This window comes from Diadema antillarum, unplaced genomic scaffold (genome assembly GCF_040938485.1).
Source record: "Diadema antillarum isolate AM-2024a unplaced genomic scaffold, OU_Dant_1.0 seq00001002_RagTag, whole genome shotgun sequence".
NCBI classification, from domain to species: Eukaryota; Metazoa; Echinodermata; class Echinoidea; order Diadematoida; family Diadematidae; genus Diadema; species Diadema antillarum.
Genome location: NW_027271840.1, coordinates 919,368 through 940,765, shown reverse-complemented (window position 1 = coordinate 940,765; position 21,398 = coordinate 919,368). Strand labels below are relative to the sequence as shown.

The 21,398-nt window shown below is 38.1% G+C and overlaps 1 protein-coding gene across 1 annotated transcript; it reads right to left on the bottom strand.

Annotated features, from left to right (window-relative positions):
* Positions 1-11,451: 11,451 nt before the first annotated feature.
* Positions 11,452-14,564, bottom strand: LOC139742475 (soma ferritin-like). Its single transcript, XM_071653013.1, has 3 exons — positions 14,329-14,564; positions 12,726-12,998; positions 11,452-12,072 (listed from the first exon to the last, which is right to left on the bottom strand). Exons 1-3 carry the CDS (start codon positions 14,428-14,430, stop codon positions 11,932-11,934), a joined length of 516 nt encoding a protein of 171 aa, XP_071509114.1. The 5' UTR covers positions 14,431-14,564; the 3' UTR covers positions 11,452-11,931.
* Between the last annotated feature and the right edge of the window lie 6,834 nt (positions 14,565-21,398).

Genomic DNA, 21,398 nt, shown 5'->3' with positions numbered 1-21,398 from the left:
GCGTGGCACGTGTCCCTGTAGATCCACTGGTGTTCGAGGAAGTATTTGCACTTTGTAAAAATACTCAAGACCGTAACCTAATGAATGAGCTGAATGCCATCCTCGGACCCGACTGGAACGTAAGAATAACCAATATGGCAGGGGATTTCGCATACGTGAAAGAAAAGGGCCTTTACCTAAAGCTCAGGAAAATGAGACCAATTACCGAATTTGTGGAACGTAGTGGTACCCTGCAAGAACATCACCTGGAGAGAGGGCACTATCTGATGTTGAGGTTCATAAGGTCGTATGGAACTCGAGAAGAGTGGAAACAACAGAAATGAAGTCAAGACACAACAACGTTTTGTTTCAGGGTTGTTTAAGAGTTTTACAGTTTCTTAGTTTCAAAGTTATTTAGACATTTTACACTCACACGTCATTTCCATATTTTTTATGCAGTTTGATTCATTCATGAACTATGGCATACTTTTTTTTAAATGTAGATTTGGCTTTTGTTACTGAAGTTACAAAGTTACATATGCATAAGGGTCCACAACAGGTTTCAAACATTGTGTTTTCTTCTATATGTCAACATTATTCTATGAATATTTCTTCAACTCCTCGTCTACTGAATGCAATAAAATCGTATCTAATCAGACCTAAAGGACTTTTTTCTCGAATAAAGCAGTCACGACGTGGAGGGAAGCAGCGAGCTCTGTTCAGTAAGTGGCTTAAAAAGACAAAGACATGGCAGCTTAAAATTTTGCAGTCAGAATGTCCGCAAAAAAGTCTGCTTGATACCATAAAGAAACTGAAAAGAAAAAATGAGAAGTTGACAGACATAAAACAGAAGCTTGAAAAAGCTTTGAAAAAGAATGAACGCCTTGAATTGATCAGGAAAAAGTACAAGAAACGTGCTCTGCATCTCTCTATGTTACTGAGAAATAGACAATCAGGCAAGCGATCAGCATGGATGAGAAAAGAACATTACTCAAGGAGACATGCCAGGAGACTCTCAATGCATCTCAAAGAAGAGTGTCGGGCCAGGTTGCAATTTCTTGATTCGTGGGGAGTTCGTGTCATACATATCACTGTAAGAGACACAAACAGTGGAGAACTGAAGGATATTTCTCTGATTGAAGATACAGAAGAATTGTGTAGCATGACAGGATGTAATGAAGAGGACATTTTACAAAGGGTAAATCTCGCCGTGCTAGTAAAGGATGCTCATGGCATCTCAGATGAGTCTTGGAATGCACTTGCGTGTATCAGCAATATCCCGAATCTCAAAAAAGTAAAAAGCCACATGACAATCACTGACTGCGAAATGGATATCCCTTTGTCCAAAACCAAGTCGTCTAACCCAGGAGTTCAAAGAGATATAAAGGTACTTTTGAAAAAAGAAATTGAATGTCTTGTAGACAAGGGCATACTTGGAAAAGGTAAGCAGAACGTAGATGTGAAGATAACTGGAGATGGCACAGTGGTAGGCCATTGGCATTACGTGAATGTCACATGTACAATTCTAAACGATGAAGCCAATGCAACTTCCGCAAGTGTACATCATCCCATAGCGATACTTTGCGATGAAGAGAAATACAGTCAGTTGAAAGAACACTTGGTGGATATAGTGCAGGATGTAGCTTCCTTCACAAGTGTTGTCATTGACGAGTTGGAGTACACTATTCGATATCATTTATCAGGAGATTACAAGTTTCTTCTAACCATCTGTGGAATGGGAGCGGCCAATTCCAAATATCCGTGTATCTACTGCCTGATTGATAGTCAACATTTGCATGTTACAGCTCCAAAACAGCCCAGGAGAATCGGTGAAAAGGGATATTCCTGTGTACGAGATCCTATATTCAAGTCGATCGGAACGGAGAACGTAGTTTTTGATACGTTGCACATGTATCTTAGAATCACAGACAGGTTACTGAAGAAGATTATTCAGATGATCAACGAGCTTGACTTGCAAGAAATTGGATCAGTGAGTAGGTGTTATGCTCCTGAAAAAATGAAAAGATGCGCTAAGATGGAAGACATCTTGAAGAAAGCAGGTGTGCGTGGTGCTCCTCTGGCTTATGACAAAGATGCCAAAATGGTCAAATGCCGGGATCTGAGAGGACCAGAAAAACAAAAAGTTGAGAAAGTCTTGGATGACATAGAAAAGCTTGTTGACTCTCATGCACACGGACATGTAGTGGTAAATGCATGGCGCAGGTTTAGGGTTCTGTATGACGATGTTCGATCATTCAAGAAGGCTGAGGCCATGTCTCCTGACAGGCCTGCCAAATTGACAAAGTTGAGAAATGACTTGGTTGAGTGGTATGACAACCTGGTAGATGCTTGCACTTCGAAGATAGCAACCCCCTACATGCATCTCTTTGTAGTACATGCCGCTGATATCATAGAAAGGCTAGGTTCTATCCACATATTCAATGCTCAGGGACTAGAAAAATTAAATGACATGACAACAACGGAGTACTTTAGAGGTACTAATCATCGAAGAGGAGTTGAGTCACTAGTCCAGATCATGCGAAGGAGCAATAGACGCCTCTACCGTGCACACAAAGGCATAAAACTTCCACGAAAATCCTACAAGTGTGGAAAGTGTGGCAAATATGCTGGCCATAATAGTGCTACTTGTCAAATATAGAATTATGTCACAATGAATCATAAATGGTTCATGCACATCCAGTCACCCAGACCATACAGAAGCAATGAAAAATTAATATGGATCTTTATGTTCATCGTTTTGTATAATAGTACAGAGATGTTGTTGATGTTCAAGATAGTATGCATGTCCAAAAAAAAAGGAGAAAAACGCAGGTGTTTAAACTTTGGGGTACTCTGCCCTACTTTGGGTAAAGGAAGCAATTGACAAAACTGACAGTTATTGTAAAAAAAAAGATAAATGTTTCTGTCATTCTTTATTGACGCCAATGTAATGTCATGATGTCTTGCCCAGCACATCACTTGGTAGGATGAGTGTCCATGCACAAGAATTGACTACTAAGAGCGCACTAGATAGAGTATGAAAATATCACTAACTCAGATCGGATGGTATGTCATTTGCTTCCAATTGCCAAAGTAGAGCAGTACTGTTCTGATGGAAGTCAACTTTTTGAAACTTAAAAATTACCCTTTGAAGAACATTGCATAACTGTGTATCTTTCCTGAGAATATAAGGGTATAAAGTTCTATTTTCAAATGTCACCGTTTCATGTTTAATAATGTTACTATGATGGATGTACATGGCAAACTTTTTATGCTTCCGCCAGAAGAGGTCCGAGAAGTTTTCGGGTTGTCCGTCCGTCCGTGGATCAATCAAAATGCTACCAATTGTATATGATTTAAAGAATACAATGCCATCTAAAAAGCCCGTAAAAGAATCGTTGATGTAATATGCATTAGCTTCTATGATCGCAGGTCTCAATTACTGGTATGTCTTGAACATTATGTGCACTTCATTGAGCCGTAAGTCTTTACGCAATAATCATGATAATGACAACGGCTTGCAACTATGCAAACTACTAGTATTTCTTCAACTTTATTTTGAAATAATTTTTAAAATGTTTATATTTGATTTTTTTCAAACATATCTCACGTTTATAGAGTACAGCTGTGGGTCAAATTCTACTTTTTATAAGGTGTTCTGAATTTTTGCAAATGATAGTGCAGTATCATTGTTAGGACCTATTGTATTCCTTCACAGTACATGCTAAAGTGCTGTGTCGTGCACACTTAAAAAAGTGTTCATAATCATATCCATGTATATCAGTTAAACGACTTAGAAGCAATAAACACATGGCCCAGTTGTTCTGAAATAGAAATGAGTTTTGGATATGGATTCCTAAATGGTAGTTCTGAATACATGCACTCTGATACAATGATGATACAAACAGGTAATACATTGTACTATATTAGCAACTGAAATTTTCATGATGTTCCTTGTTATCGTTGCAGATTATGAAATTTATATAAGGTTATTTTTTTTTTAGGGAATGTGGTGAATTATAATGTAATTCATTTTAAATCTTTCCAAACCTCCGTGAAATGTATAAATTGACTCTCTCATAATCGAAATATCCTAAAGATAAAGTCATCAAAAATATAATTGTATTGGCTGGAATAGTTTAGCTTATGAGTCATGCAGCCTGCTTCACCCGAAAGCTCATCAGCACTGACCAGTATTTTTGCATTCAAAAGAGAAGACGATACAACCCTTCGTGCCGTCTTCTTCCCTCATAAATGAAAGAAGCAAAACAAAACAAACAAATGGTCAGTCACTGATGAGCCTTATGGTGAAACATCCTGTACGTCTCATTAGCTAAACCATTCAAGCCAATGCAATTATACACACAGCTCCCCTAGTTCAGCGCTTTTCCAAACTTCAGTGTATTATGTACATACATTACACTATATTCGTATAAGCAAAAATATACCCCTGTTTTTTTGTTACAAGTTTTACGCGCAAAGGTACAATCCTGCCATGAAATTAATCCGTACATTGTTGACACAATGACTTGTTATTCAATTTCACACGCGCTGGATTCTTTTCTAAACCGTCACATAGTTTTGCAGATATCTACTACCTTGTAGGACTAAATATTTAATTGATAAAGACAATAGATGATTTGTACCAATTCTGTCTCTTGTTAGAGCATTTGTACCAGTTCTGTATCTTGTTAGAGAATTTGCACGTATTGTAATTTTGCAGATGACTAAAAAAAAAAAGACTGAATAAAAGCAAATGGCTGTTGGTCTACCTTCATATATACAAGGTTTTGTCAGTGTATGACATGTGTATACAGCATGTGCTTGTGTCGATTTTGCTGGGTAGAGGTGTGCCTGTGTGTGTGTGTGCGTGTGTGTGTGTGTGTGCGTGTGTGTGTGTGTGTGTGTGTGTAAGAGAGAGAGAGAGAGAGAGAGAGAGAGAGAGAGAGTGGGGGGGGGGGTGGCGGGGGATCGAACTCAACGGAATCAAAAAGTAATTACGACAGTGCAGAGCGCAGTGACATACAAGTACATTATGCAATTCAGCCACACAACGACATTGAAAAGTGATTAATAGTTCGAAGTTTATTCATAGCCGTACACAAAAATCTAATCCGAATGATTAAGTGTCAATTCTGTAATGATCAAATTGATATTTTTTTTATATTACTGATGTAATACTTTTCTAGCTGTGCGAGCTGTCTTTAATATTCAATGGGCATATATACCGTATTTTGATTTTGTCATACTCTACTAGTACGAGTAGTAGTACGAGTAGTAGTAGTAGTAGTAGTAGTAGGAGGAGGAGGAGGAGGAGGAGGAGTCGTAGTAGTAGTAGTAGTAGTACGTCCAAAAAAAAGTGTATGGAAGGGATTATAGAAGGCAGGAGATGCAGAGCACGCCAGTGCAGTGTGTGGTGTAAATGAGTGGACAGGAAAGAGTGTCGATGTAGTAAGGCGGCCATGAACAGTACAGAGTGTGGAGGTCACAAAGTACACTGTATCCGATCGCGATGCAGCGAGATCATTATTTTTGAATCTGAGGTTCATTTACATGAAGCCAATCACAGCGATCCAGTGGCGTGAGTAGTGATGAATATTAATGAAATGATCACGCGGTGACCGATTGCCCGAAAACCTATTAGCCAATCAGAATGCGGTATCCTAAAGTGCGGCACGCGTTAAATACAGTGTATCAGAGGCAGATTCCGTCAGCAGCTAAGGAATATGAATATTGCAGAGGTACCTATGGGAAAGTTTTTCCAATTGGCTAGATATTTCACATGAATATTCATTAGAATATGATTATTCATTTTAAGGAGTTACTTTTTGGTTGTGCGACAGGAATAGTGGTTCTTTTACGTCTCGAAGTAGGTCATTCTGATGGGACCTCTCCCTGCCTGTTCGCGCGCACCGCGCCGTTCATATAACGCGCGAAAATGTGTGTCCTTATGCGGAGTACTGAATCCTAAGGTGAAAAACAGCTAATTTTCAACTCAAAAGGTACCTATGTAAAATGTGTACAGAAATGTAAAATTTCTGCATCTACTCCTTGTGTACGACCTACATTTCCATTTTGATGAGTTACTTTTACTTCCCGAGATATTACTGCGCAGCTTTGGGCTCATGAACTAGACTTTGCGTGTATTAGCCCTATACCTGTCTATGCACTCAGATGAGTGCTTTTTCAAAACGCGCTCTGCGTATGGAAGATGTCACTTTAGAAATTGTAATGTCATACCTGTGATGGTATTAATACTCACTATTTCAGTATATATACCGTAATGATGTGCAAAATATTTTCAGCTATATCGTAATTACTTAATTAGTATGTATAGACCTACATTCAGAAACAAAAATGGTTTGCATCATATATTATTATGTCCATCGAGTTGGAACACACTGAAAATGATTTTGTAAAATGTCATTTGTATAACATGGACTCACTAATAGAGATTACTGATAAGATTGTCTTATCCCATCAGAAAAAAAAAATATCAAGATGATAAAGGCTGCTAATTAGCAAAGTCAGCGTGAAAACTGTTAGATGAAGCCTTTCCGGACGCCGGACAGCTACGGTGGTCTATTATTACTAAGTTTCAAATCAGCAGAAGAGATAGATTAGAATTTGATCCTATGCTGCCTTACTGTAGGCATAAGGAGCTCTAAACAAGTGGTTGAATCTTGGGTATATGCAATATCTTATACATTAAAAGTGGTCTTTGCGTGATTTAAACATTTTCGAGATATCACATTAATTTTGATGCATATTGTGTAGGTCAGGTGTATCACAAAACATCCTACAATATAAAAACTTTGCAATAAAGCCTATAAAAATAGGGTGATATCACTAGTTTTCTTAATAAACCGTACCTGTAGACGGTTTAGTCTAGAAACATTTAACCATTGTTCACATTTTGTATATTTAAAGGACAAGTTCACCTTCATAGACACGTGGGTTTAGTGAATGCAGCAATATTAGTAGAACACATCAGTGAGAGTTTGAGGGAAAGTGGACAATCCGTTCAAAAGTTATTAATTTTTGAAGTTTCTGCTCAGTAAGGGCTGGATGAGAAGACTACTATAGCTTGTGATGTCACATGTGTACAACGATATAAAGAAAGAATAAAGAAAATTAAACATATTTTCACTTTTCTCGCATAGCAAAAGAACACTCGACTTCTCTCTTTCAGAAGGTAGGGTGAATAATATTACCCTTAACATAATATGTCAGTAACAAGTCGAAGAAATGTGCACTTTATTCAAAAAGTAAAGTTTTGTGAAATTCTCCTTTTATTTTCCTTATATCGTTGTACGCATGTGACATCATACACTGTAGTAGTCTTCTCATCACTTTTGAACGGATTGTGCGATTTTCTCCAAACTTTCACTGATGTGTTCTATCAATATTGTTGCTTCACTCAATCCACATGTATATGGACAAGGTGAACTTGTCCTTTAACTATACTTAACATTGATTATACTGCTTCAAAGTTTTACAAACGTTGTTTCTATCCTTGACTCACATTTTAGAACTGTTTTGAAGCACTAAAGCTGGTTTTTTGCTTCATCCGCATGCAATTGGTAATAAATTTAGCCGGCCTAAATATGGAAGTTTACATAACTATATGAAAAAACCTCTCACGATGAGGGCTCAAAGTCTTGTTCACAAGGTGGTTGTTGTGCTCTTTTTTCCGTTATTTGTTTCGTTCTTCTATGCGTTGAGCCATTAAAGGACCAACTCTCTACAACATGCTGCAAAAAGCTGCAGACTGATGGAACTGTTGTGTATAACTTTGTATCGAGTGGCACGCTCTATCGCAATGCATGTAAAACTTTATCACATCAGTGTCATTGTCACTCGACAATGATCAATCAATATTAAGATATAGCGTGCAAGCGAACTTCTCCTTCTCTTCACTTGTCAGACTGCATAAAAGTATACATTTTGTAGTTCTCCTGAATGTTGCGAATTTAAACGTAAGCTGCTAGTATAGTATAGTTGTACTTAAGGAGTCATGCCCACAATGCGTATCGACAAGTGTACGTCCAAGACGTTTGTTATCCTTCGACGCACTTATTCTCCGTCGAGCACTTCGGTTAACAACGGGACGGTGAGTAAATGGCGTGTTAAAGGAGCTGTACAGTATACTGGTTGAGGTGGAGATTCATATTCTTTACATTCCTAAGTGAGATAATGAGAAACCTCGTGCGAAATATGAAAGAGCATGTAATTTTAAGAAGGATTCAACGTTTATTTGATGAAAATTGGTTTTCAAATGGCTGAGATATCCAAAAAAAAAAAAGTGATGATAATAAAAGGCGACAGGCCACGCCTTTTATTAGGATCTCTGTGTTTCACCTTCTTTTTGGATATCTCAGCCATTTCAAAACCGATTTTCATCAAATAAACTTTTGAAACCCCTTAGAATTGCATGCACTTTGACATCTCACAGAGTGGTTTCTGAATATCTCGCAAAACGTTAAAAACTAAATCCTCACCTCGACCAGAACTGTACATACCCTTTAAACTTCACAATAGCGCTGTTCTTGCAAGTCATAATGTAGACAAAAGGCCTATTATTCGTATAAGCTATACATGGCAAAGGATAACAAAGGCGTGGCCCTCATCGGTTGCTTTCGTCATGGTCACTCACTCACTCCGATCGTCAAAAATTGACGACTGTTCTTAAAGTCTTTTGTTTGCTTGTCATCCCCTGACCTCTTTCGCTCTCCTTCGAACTGTATCCACCTACACGCCTAAAGCTTCGACGATTGGACAAGAAATATCGGAAATAAAAAAGAAACAACATTTTGCAGTGCGTATCTATAGAACTGTTTGAACATAATACTATATAGCACAAAAACGTTTGATGCGGAGGGCGGGATGATAAAAGTGTTTATAGGTGAAAACTATTAGTGTAAAAGGGAAAGGAATTCATCCCGTGGCGGGTCCAGAGGGCGCGACCCCCCCCCCCCTTTATTTTTTTGTTAAGACAAAAGAAAAAAAATGAAATGAAACCCGGAAGTGTATAGCACCAGAAATATTTGAAGGGGTCGGCGCAATATAGTACTAACCCACACTATTTTGTAAAAATTGAGTTACATACATTTTCATAATCTTTATCCTTCACTCTATCCGACCTCCTTGAAAATATTATATTTGAATTCAACCAATAAGATGGTAAGAAATACATGCATTCATGTTTTATTAATGTGCACTGTATGGACTTTCCAAACATTCAACAGCGATTATCTCAAAATGACTATTGTGTGGGTTAGCACTGTATAATAATATTGCATCGATCCCTTCATTTCTGCCCCCATCTTTCCCCCTTTACGGCATTCATAGCTCGGTCCCTGCTATCTCTATAGTAGTATGTGGATTCAGAATGTAGAAACATGCAATATCGTGTGAAATTAATAGTAAGTATACGAGGCAAATTCTACTTAATGATATCGAGCACACACACGCCCATATAAATGTGTGTTAGTGTGTGTACGTGTGTGTGTGTGTGTGTGTGTGTGTGTGCGTGTGTGTGTGTGTGTCTATGATCATCCAAATCATATTGTGCAATGTACAACCTCCATAGCGGAGGATTTTATATACACTGATCTGAGAGGTTTCGTTCTAGAGGGTGCACTTTATCTATACCACGTGCTTCGGTCTATCGGGAATACAAGTACTAATACTAGTCAGAAAAGTTTCGGTGAATTTGACAAACACCTCGTCGATAGGCCTACATAGGTTCCTACTGTGTAACAGAATAAAGAACTCACATTAAGTTTAACCAAAGATTTCTTTTTTCTTTTATTGACAACATCGTGTCCACTTGCTAGGATTGCATACGAATGCATTATTATACATGTAATAAAATTATATAATAATGTATTCGTATGCAATCTATGCCAATGGATAATATTGTAATACAAAGTGGTAATGCATTTTTGGCCAATGAATTGTTTATTTGACTCAAATGCATTTCAATTTTTCTTCTTTGAGGAGCCAAAAAGTGGAATCTCGATATATTCATAATACGGTATACAAAGTGTATACAATGTATTATGATATCACCAGACATACATACATGTATATCAATATTATGTGTGTGTGTGTGTGTGTGTGTGTGTGCGACTTATTCCCCGTATAATGTGATTTCTCGAAGAGAACCTAATATGGGACAAGCTGTGGACAGTATTTGCCTCATCCAGTGTTTCGATATACATGTAGGTCAATCAAATTTAATATTGGCGATATTCCATGTGTATTAACAATATACAGACTGTAGTTGTTATTCATTTGGCGACCCACTCCGGTAATACAAGTCCTTGTAGATTGAAAGTGTGTTGTAGGCACGAGGGTTCTCGATGCAAGGAGTTTGTGAATACGCAGTACAATAATGTGTATTTCGGGATAGATTATATGGAAAAAACGCATTTTGAATCGCTTTGTCATAAGTACAATGTAGGCCTATATGTAGACGGAATTGAAGTAAGTGTGTACATGTGTCACTTTCGTAGCATAATGGAAGACCATTAATTCTGACTTTCCTCTTTCAGAAAGCAGGGCAATATTACCCTCACATTTCATTAACAAGCGGAGGGAATGTGAAAAAAAAAGAAAGAAGAAAAAAGATGAAATTACATGTAGGCCCTACATGGGAAACTCTTATCTGCGTTGGTGTCGCGAGCTGTGTTCGTCACCACCAATGGCGCCACCAAACCGTCAAATTTTACGATTTGAACGAATTTTCCGTTTTCCCTCAAACTTAACTGATATGTTCTAATACACCTGTACGCATTTCTTCATTCACATACGTGTACACAATATGTATAGTTTGGTATTCACTTCCTTTAGTGTTGTCCGACATGTCGGGAGTCTAAGAGTACAGAGATGCGATTCCCCACTTACAGAATGCATACACCACGTTCAGGTGACACTACCATTTCACACACCTCAACATCTGCACAAATTATTCACTGCATATGCTTTTGAGTGTGTGTGTGTGTGTGTCTGTGTCTGTGTCTGTGTGTTTCAAGTCATTCAATGAAACGAAGAAACCTACATACAATTTGTATAAACATGCACAGGTACAGAGCACTCCCATTCAATATAATGAACACGCTTGAAACACAATTCCGATATATAACAAAAGAAAACTGCCGGTCCCGAGCACTTCATTATAACGGGAGTCCACTGTACAGGGACTATGTGAAAGCAGCAACAAGCAGAACACATCATTTTCAATTTGCCCCTGCACTGTATAATTACAGTCTTGACATCAAAGTAAAACTCAGAAGGTTGCTGGAACAGCAATCCACCAGCAGTGATACCCAGTGTCTTCAACACCTGATTACACATGCACAGAATCCTTGCACTGATTAGCATCATACACCAAACATTCTCACACACAAGTAATGCAGTCTTTACCTACACATCTTGCAACAAAGGAAACAGCAGAAACCAACAGTATTCAGTTTTGCTTATGTTTTTTTAATTCACTCTTTCCATCACACCTATTGAGTTGTTGAATAGGACGTCATAAACTTATGATGAAGAATGATTTTTTTCATTTTTTCCCACTTTTTTTTGCACCAAAGTACACCAGATCCTGTAGTACATATATGAAAGCATAACTGTTGTTTGTTTTTTTTTATATAAAAAAAAATCTTTTCTGCAATTAAGCTTATGATTAAATGCATAATTTGATCACATCTGAAGGAGTTTCTTTTGGGTTTCTGTTCCAGATTCTCAATCCATATGATGGAAAGAAGAATGCTTCTCTTTAGAAAGCGGACAGCCACGTGAAATTGTTAAAACACTGGCAATTATTGCAATGCGTGTGATTCAGTTGTACGGAGATGCTTAGACATTTAAGTGGTGCACTCGTAGGTTGGCGATAATATAGTCTCGCTGACAGATCTGGTGCTGACGAGGCGGCAGCTGGCCAGCCTAGGATTCGAAGTGCTCCTTGTCAAACATGTACTCCCCGAGGCCGGGGCCGACACGCTTGAGGTTGGTGACGTAGCCCGCCAGCTCCTTGATGGCTTCCACTTGCTCCGTCAGGTAGTGGGTCTCGATGAAGTCTGCCATCTGTTAGCCAATGGGAAGATAAAGATGACCATGTGATTAGAATGTTTAAACAAATGTCTATTGGAGAGCAATTTAACACACCTCAGAGCATTTACACATCACCACCAGCTGCAGCAGCCTTTGTGTCAAAACAACTCCAAAACTTTACAAACTTGAAATCTAGATGTAGGAAGATTATTGTGAGCACAACATATGAAAGACACAACAGTCAGAGATATGACTTTTCATTGGCCACTTTTCACATGTTACTACTTGTATGAGTAATCAATCTGTTGCCTTTTCCTTAATTTCTTCTCCCTTCATAAATGTGAAATGAATATATCCTTTCAGTATGAATAATGAGTATATGAACTTGAGAAGCAGAATTGAAGGTGCAGTAGAACCTCCTCAAAACGAGATAAGATGCATCAAAACCCTCCCATAACAAGTAAACTTCACCAGGCTCAATATCTTCACATATTGGCTTTGACTCTGAATACAGTGAGAACCCAGATAAATTGTCATAGCTTCTACATAAATGCAAGTCCTGAACAAGACAAAGCTCTTTAAGGAAAATAGTAGGTGAGTATAATATGGCAAAGGTGTTGACTCTTCATGGAGGGCTATCCCGGTGGGTGACGGGGCGTTGGGGCAACTGAGGGGTTCACTCTCACCTGAGCGTCTCCATGCTTGGAAGCCACCCCATGCAGCTCCAGCAGGGACTGGTTGACGCGCTTCTCCAGCTCCAGTGCTGCGGTGATGGCCTCGAGACCGCTGCCCCACTCGGTGCATTCTGGCGCCTTGACGTCCTTCAGCATGATGCGGCCGCCGCGCTGATTCTGGAACTTCATGAGCTTTTCGGCGTGCTCGCGCTCCTCATCCGACGCCTTCTTGAAGTACTTGTGGAAGCCCTTCAGGTCCACATCGTCCCGATCAAAGTGGTAGGCCTACACGAGTTTAGAAGGAACACAATGTATTAATCACATTGTCATAGAGAAAATTATTATTATGAAAATTATTATGAAATATGATGGGTAGTCCCACATGTGTAAATTAATGTCTTTATGTTATGCCTTCTTTTATGGCTACTGATATAACAAGATATCGGCTATAACGAGGAAAACAACTCGATCCCGACCATCTCATTATATCGAGCTTCCACTGTACAATCAATGTTTAACCTTAGCTCATAAGTCCAAGGCCAACAAGTTCTGTTAATCCCTCAATCTACCTGGTAGCTGATTTGACAGACTGAATTACATTATCAAACTAATTACTATACTTTGTTGAAACTACCCCCCCCCCCCCCAATTTATAACACGTTATCATGCAAATAGATCTCAGGATCTGGCAAGCAACACGAACAATGAAAAGTGCAAAGCTGGACTTTGACCCCTAAAAGGATATCCGCCTCTTCCGAAAATACCGCGATAAATGACCAACGGAAAGTTTCTGTACCAGCCAGTACCATCCCGTGACTTCCCATTACACAGTTTTATCTCACACACACACACACACATATGTACTGAAACACAGAGGTGCAGCTAGCAGATAGACAAACAGAATTGTCAACATTTGCATGTCTGACACTATATGCACTAACATTAACAAACAAAGCAGAACTAAGACAGAACTGACAGTGTTTGTTATAAAAGGCAATACCACCAACATGTACAGAAAACGCCACACACATGGTCTGGGCGCACATGGCAGTGCTCATGCTCGCCGCGATCCCTCTGCTATAAACCTAACACGAGGAATTGCATTGTATGAAACAATAAGTCATGGGCCCTAGTCACACAGATTCTACTGTGAAACATACTCGGGAACCATTACTCAAATCATCACACCACCACTAACAATTATTATTACACAGACAATAACATCTTCACAGTCCAAATGTTAAACTCATGCGCTAAATTTCCTCACTCGAAATCTGAGGTCGCTACTCGAAGCACACACAAGACAAATTTGTAATTTACATCCAACATCACAAAGTTTCTAACGTACTTCGTCTGCACAAATTAAACACCTACCTTCAGATTCTTCTAACGTTACATGCAATCCTTTCATACTTGGGCAGTTTGTTTAACACAATTTTATTAGAGATCTATACCATCACAATTCCGTTGCAGTGAATTATTTAGGAAACAGTAAAACCACATTCGACGTGGAACATTACTCGCATCGCGCAATTTTGCAACTTGCATTGTGTGTAGGCCGCCCGCGCTGCCCAGACATTCATAAAGTGAATACATTGCACACTCCTGTACTTACCATGGACAAGTAGACGTACGAAGCATACAACTCGAGGTTGATCTGCTTGTTCACTCCAGCCTCGGACTCCTCGTGGTAGTTCTGGCGCACCATTGAAGCCATGTTTGTAGATGTTGGTGATGCTTTCTCTCAGATCTTAGATGTAAAGAAGAAGATTGAAATTTTCAGCGATTTGTCGGGCACAAGATCAACCTGGTTTCGTCACTGCGAAAGCGCAAGAGATCTCGATTCCACACGATATTATGACGCAGAATGAGCGCGCAGTGGCTTATATAGGGTTCAGTGGCTCTTCCTTTTTACACACTTACACCCTTTGAAAAAAGAAAAGAGAAACAGCAAACTGCAAACAGCAATATGAACAAACCTACAATCTGAATCTTACCAAACTGAGAATAATAGTGCTACAATGAAACGTTGCGTGATGGACTTTGGAATGATTAAGCAAATATTTTTCTCAGGGCAAGGTCGACGAAGCTCGCTTATCGAGAACTTTCTTTTAACTGTTAAAGTTGTGAAAGAGCGGGGTGCATCATAATAATTATACTGGTACCTCACAAGATCAGGTGAAAATATTACCACTATAAGTGTCAATCTTTTACCTGCTATCTTCTTCTCTTGGAACGTTATCAGTTTATTATACACAGAGCCATACTCATTGCCTTGTAAACTTATTGGGCCCTGCTAGAAAAAGAAATCCGACAAAGAAGTAGTGTCTATGTTTTTTGTGTGTTGATGTTGTTGTGGGAAACGTATATACAAATTTTAATTAGCACGCAACTGCAGAAAATGCTATATGGGCGTTGTTTTTTTAACATTCGTCTATAGTGTGTTCACCCATGGAATACAGAGTAGGCTTACTGCCTTGGATTTACGTGGTGCGGGTACCCTTTACAGCCTATTTTGAGTCTGTCCGGATGTACTAGTAGTCTATCTGTCAATGGTTTCTAATCAACTGTCAACACTTTGTCTCTATATATATCCTTCCGACCCAAAGAGATACAGGCTGTAGAAAAAAGAAAGAAAGAAAGAAAAGAAAAAGGTCACGCGACAGCGGGTGATTAGGGCCTAATGCTGGACAGAATTTATCATCAATTTGGCACTGATTTTCTCGTAGGCCTACATATACGCGCTTTTTTTTTATCATGTTGGAAAACAGTATAGATGTAATTGGTTGTTACTCATTAAACCTGATGCACAAAATTTGGAAAAAAAAATCATCTTGCAGAGTGAGATATTCCTCTAATCTTCTGATATATGCATGGTCAGTTTGATCATTATGTATTTTACTGTCATGATTAATTACGCGGTCTAAAGCCTTTTGAGCTCTACAACCGAAATACACAATGGAAAGTGACCAAACATGGCTCAAACGGAAGATAATTCTTATTCTACGTATAACATATAGGGAAACAATGGAGAATAGATATTCTAATTGAAAAAAAAAATGCAACACGTCCATAACCACAGAAAGTGTACTCTGTATAGTTTCTGTAACTCATGTGTGAAGGGCAGCGGAATCGAAAACAAAAATACGAGTCGGTAATGATTTTATGTGAACATCAGCAGGGAGATGTGACTTAACATAAGTGTATACATCCCTGGAATGGTCAAGAACAAACAAAAGTGTATAGAGGGACAATAATATCTCTACATGAAATTTTATCTTCGGCCGCGAAATCATAAGAGATCTTTATAGGTGACGTCTAAATAAGCCTATAGAAATGAGATTCTCAAGGACAAAATTTACTTCCCTTGGGAAAAATATACCACCTGCTATAAATACTCGGTGTCAGTGGCAGGGTTAAAAGAGTAAAGATTAGCGTAAGGGTTTTTAGGGTTAGAATTTGGGTTAGCACTGGTTAGGGTCCATCGTTATGTTCAGGATAATAAGGGTAAGGGGAAATGTCCCAAAGTGCGAGTTTATTGTCACAGGGGTAATTGACCTAAAGGTGTACAGTAGTCTATTTCCTGACGTCACTGAATTGATCGATAGTCGGATTACATACCTGAATCACCTACGATGACGCCCAGTAAGTTGAAAACTTGTAGAGGGCCATTCCACGGATTCAATCCTGCTCGACCCTGAGATCCACGTGCTGTATCAACGGGATGATCACTTTATGCAATCTGCATTAAATTTGTTATGTTTCTGCTTCCAGTGATCATTGAGCTTTGACCTGAAGCTGTTCACTAATGTTGCCACGACAGCTTCTGCACAAAGGCTATTCCAAGACAACTACACTGTATATAGTATTTACTACTCTCTGACTGAAAGATTTCAACCTTTCTAGTTCAACACCTGATTATGGAGTTCGAGTACTCTTTTGTCTGATATCATAATGTCAATCAATCTGATCATATCATGACAGGTCGGTAACTCACGCCACTGTCTGATCATACAGTAATCATTCGCCTGATAATCTATGTTCCTTCATTAAAACACAAATGAATATCAGTAATGATAAGGGCCCAAATTTAGACAGGGAGCGATCGTTCTTGGCTAGCAATATCATTGATCGCTGATTGTACACCAAACGATTTCATTATAATTGATTTTATTCTGATAATTGTGCTATGCTGAATCGTAGAATTTGGAATATTATGTCATCTGATTTGTCATTAATTTCTTTTGAATATGGGATCATTAAAAGATTATGAAAAAAAAAAACCAATGTACGGGACATCGATGTCTTTTGTTATAACATACCAGTAGGCCCATACTTGTGATTGACAGATGAGGTCGCGAGCAGAATATTGGTTTTGAAGGTGTTTTTTTTTGTGTGGGTGTATCCAAGTCATCCGAAGAAAAAGAGATCACGGAGCGTAAAATTTCTATAAATATCGTCACATAAGTAATGTTGAGGGTATCATGAATCAACATAAATCAACATGCATTTTGCAAGACGTGGGTCCTTTAAAGAGATGGTGTAGTTTGTGTTGAGATTGGGGGTTTAGTTTTTAACTTATTTAAGAGATAATTAAAAACCAATTATGAAATATTAAAGAGCATACAATGATAGATTTTAAGAGGAATACAAAGATAATTTGATGAGAACTGGTTTTGAAATGGTCGAGATATCCAAAAACAAAGTGCATGTAATACATAGTGGTCCTAGTAAAAGTTGGGTCCCATCTTTTATAAAGACCACTTGTCAATATCAAGTTTGTCAAATTAAAGAGTATGACTAGTGTCATGACAATGAATACTTTGAATTGATTTTTTTTCATTTTACCTTCTGTGACTGCACCAATACGAGCCAAAGGGACTCATTTTCAGATTTGTATGATCCCTATACGTACCAAACATATATATATATATATATATTTTTTCCAATCTCTCCCTCTCTCTATCTACCTATTACTTTGTATCTGTTGGAGTATCTACATCTATCCACCCTGGCCCTCTTATCTATCTCTCTTTCTTTTCTGACATAATACATACCCATATAAATGAAATAGAATACTGCAAGATAAACATAGAAAAGTAATATATTTCTGGAGGAAGATATGATATGTATGTTTATATATTCATATATTTGTATATTCGTATCTTTATATATTCATGTATTTATGTATTTATGTATCTGTATATTTACATATTATGCAAATATATAAATATACAAATACATAAATATATAAATATACAAAAAAAAACAATTATATGAATATATAAACATATATCATAGGCCTATCTTTCCTCCAGATATTCTTCCATATATCTCCCATCTTTTCTTAACTCTTTCTCAAGTTTTATCCATACACTTTTAGGTCTAAACACACACACACACACACACACACACACACACACACAAAGGCACACATGCACACACACCAACACACAAAGGCACGCACACTTGAAGCAAGTAGGGCCTACTTCTCTGACAATACAACAGAAATTATAAGACGTTAATTGTACTTGTTAATGTATTGTGAAAAAAAAAAACATTACCAAACTTTTATTACCACCATGGTCTGTCAGTCATCTCTTTATCACTATGAACCTTCATGCAAGCCCGAAAGAAAATGTAATCATCTCTTCTATAAAAAGATATACATGTAAGAAGAAAATCGGCGAACTTGAAATTAGGGCCTATGTCCCATTTTCTCCCCGCTGAATATCTCTTTTTCTTCACTTTTTCCTGAATTTTTGATTGATCAGTAATATCAGCCGATCGTTGTCCGATAAGCAGAGGGAGTCAGAAGTTCGGTAAGTTGTCATTTAAATGTGTTATGAATATGAAATCGCGCCTTTGCGCTAACGAGTTCTGCTGAGTTTAGGTACTAGGTAGCTTCGGTTCCCAAGTATACCACGTGGCGTACTGGTATCCATCTTTTTGAGTTTTGGGAAAAAGAGGGAAGAAGGGGGATCTCTGTAGTACAGTTTACATGCGCGTGTGTGCGTATGTAATGAAGCTAAATGCTGCATGCTGTGCTGGGAGTACCGAATGATGGTATATAGGCACTGCATTGTTGTTGTGCACTCTACGTCTAGACACTATGCTACAGCTGAACCTCTTGCCCATGCAGTTTGTGTGTGTGCATGCCAGGTGGCATGTGGCCATAACGGCCAGGGTTTAAAAATGGACTGTGTAATGCTATGCTCGCTCTATGTCATGTACACTGCAAAAAGTCCGGTGTTAAATAGTGAACACCGAGCTGGTGTTAAATTTTCGGTGCTCATTTATGGTGTTAAATTAACACCTCCGGGTGTCATTTCCACATTTTAAACTGTTTTTTGAAGAGTTTCTCAGTAACTGCACTTCTTGTTGATTTTTAATTTAAACAAGACAATCATGAATTTTACATTAAAATACTAGATTTTTGAAAAAACGTAAAAATAAATTTACACCAAAGTAACACCAGCTGGTGTGGTCTCTTATTGAAGCTGGACGGGTGTTAAATCATTGATATTAACACCAACAAATATCAAATCAACACCATGTGGTGTCATTTTTTAATTAACACCAGTACAGTGTCAAAATAACACCAGGTACAGTGTCAAATTAACACCACGAAGTGTCAGGTGAACACTTTTCAACACCACCACAGTGCATTTTCTACACCTGTGGGTGTGGTCCTCTATTGAAGTTTGATCGGTGTTAGATTTAATACCCGTGGTGTTAAATCTAACACCGATGTTTTTACAGTGTAGGCAACCCAAAATCAAGCCACATGCGGCTATGAACTTTATATTCTACGTCATTATCAAAGAAGGATTAGGGAGAAGAAAAAAACAACAACTAGAAATGTCGCTATGGCGACTGGTATGCCTCCGCCATAATGCATGATTCACCTATAGGTCTAAATAGTACATGTGGACAATGTGTGATTACATTTTCACAAAATTGCGGCAAAATATCAAAATGACAAGTTTGTCATAAATGTGTTGAATGTTCACCTTCCTTGACCCCGATTTAATTGGATGAATAGGAGAGCATGTATTTGGGGATTTACGGACTTTTAACTTGACTTTGACCAATTCACACGTTTATATTGCATTGAGTAATATTCAAGGTATGGAGAAAAAGTACAATTTCTGTATTGAATAATACATTTTTACCATTTTCTTGTGGATAGGCCTAATCACTGTCAGGCAGAACACGCATAGGTCCTAAATATGTAGTAAGTTTCAAGATAACTTGAGCCACCTCCGAGATATGGAGGAAAAAATAGTTCAGCACTTTCACTTGATCTTTGACCTTTTGACCTTTGAGGCAAAAAAAAAAGAAAAAAAATTCCAGAGAATTTCTATTGGTTTTATATGCATACACCACTGTGTAAAAAAAAAATAATCCTGCTGGCATTGCATAAACATGAGGGTAAATAGTAAAATTTTGAAGTATAGCCCTTGACCTTTGACCCCATGAACCCTTTGTCTAGATAATCACTGCCAGTCAGTACATGTATATATACTATGTTCCATGAAGATACCTTGAACAATTTCCAACAAGTCCAAGGTACGGAGAAAAATGTGAAGTTTTAATATTTTTACTTGACCTTCTGACCTTAGACCTCATGACTCCAAACTTTCACCAGAGAATCTTAATTGGGTAATACATGTATACACTAGGTTTCAAGAAAATATCTTCAGGCATTGCATAGATATGGTGGAAATAGTGAAATTTTATGTATTTGACCAAGGAGGATGATTTGACCTTGACCTTTCGCCCTTTGACCGTGAGCATGTGCACCCAAAAGTTGACAGGCACAATTTCACCCCCTAATAGGTAACACACATATATGCCAAGTTTCATTAGGATACCTCAAAAGGTTTTTTAGTTACGCTGTCCACAAAATTCATTACGGAAGGACGGACGGACGGACAACCCGAAAATATAATGCCTCCGGCACCACTTCTCTCACCAAATGGGCTGATAAACGAGGAATACAATATTTGAAGGTCCTCACATTTTAATTTTGCTTGCCATTGTTCTCGACAGATCTTCTAACAAGCATAAAAACAACATTTAACAGGATTTGTTACTGGTCATTAAAGGACAAGTTCACCTTCATAAACATAAGGATTGAGAGAATGTAGCAATATTAGTAGAACACATCATTGAAAGTTTGAGGAAAATCAGACAATCCGTTCAAAAGTTATGAATTTTTGAAGTTTTTGTGCAGTACCCGCTGGATGAGAAGACTACTGCAGTGTATGAATAACTTAGATGTCACATGCGTACAACAATATAAGGAAAATATAAAGAGAATTTCACAAAATTCCATCTTTTGAAAAAAGTACACATTCCCCTGACACGTTACCGATAATTGTTATGGGTAATATTATTCCCCCTGCCTTTAGAAAGAGGCAAGTCAATTGCTCTTTTATTATGCGAAAAAAGTGAAAATATGTTGAATTTTCTTTTATATTTTCTTTATACTGTTGTACGGATATGACTCACAAGCTGTAGTAGTCTCCTCATCCAGCGGTTCCAACACAAAAATTTAAAAAATTCATAACTTTTGCATCGATTGTCCAATTTTCCTCAAACTTTCACTGATGTGTTCTACTAATATTGTTGCATTTTCTCAATCCTTATGTTTATGAAGGTGAACTTGTCCTTTAATTC

Excerpts from the sequence above, each read along its gene's own strand:
- LOC139742475 (XM_071653013.1), bottom strand. The coding sequence starts at position 14,430 with ATGGCTTCAATGGTGCGCCAGAACTACCACGAGGAGTCCGAGGCTGGA. Across the intron at positions 12,999-14,328 it reads CGTACGTCTACTTGTCCATG|GCCTACCACTTTGATCGGGA; the intron begins GTAAGTACAGGA and ends AAACTCGTGTAG. Across the intron at positions 12,073-12,725 it reads CCAAGCATGGAGACGCTCAG|ATGGCAGACTTCATCGAGAC; the intron begins GTGAGAGTGAAC and ends ATTGGCTAACAG.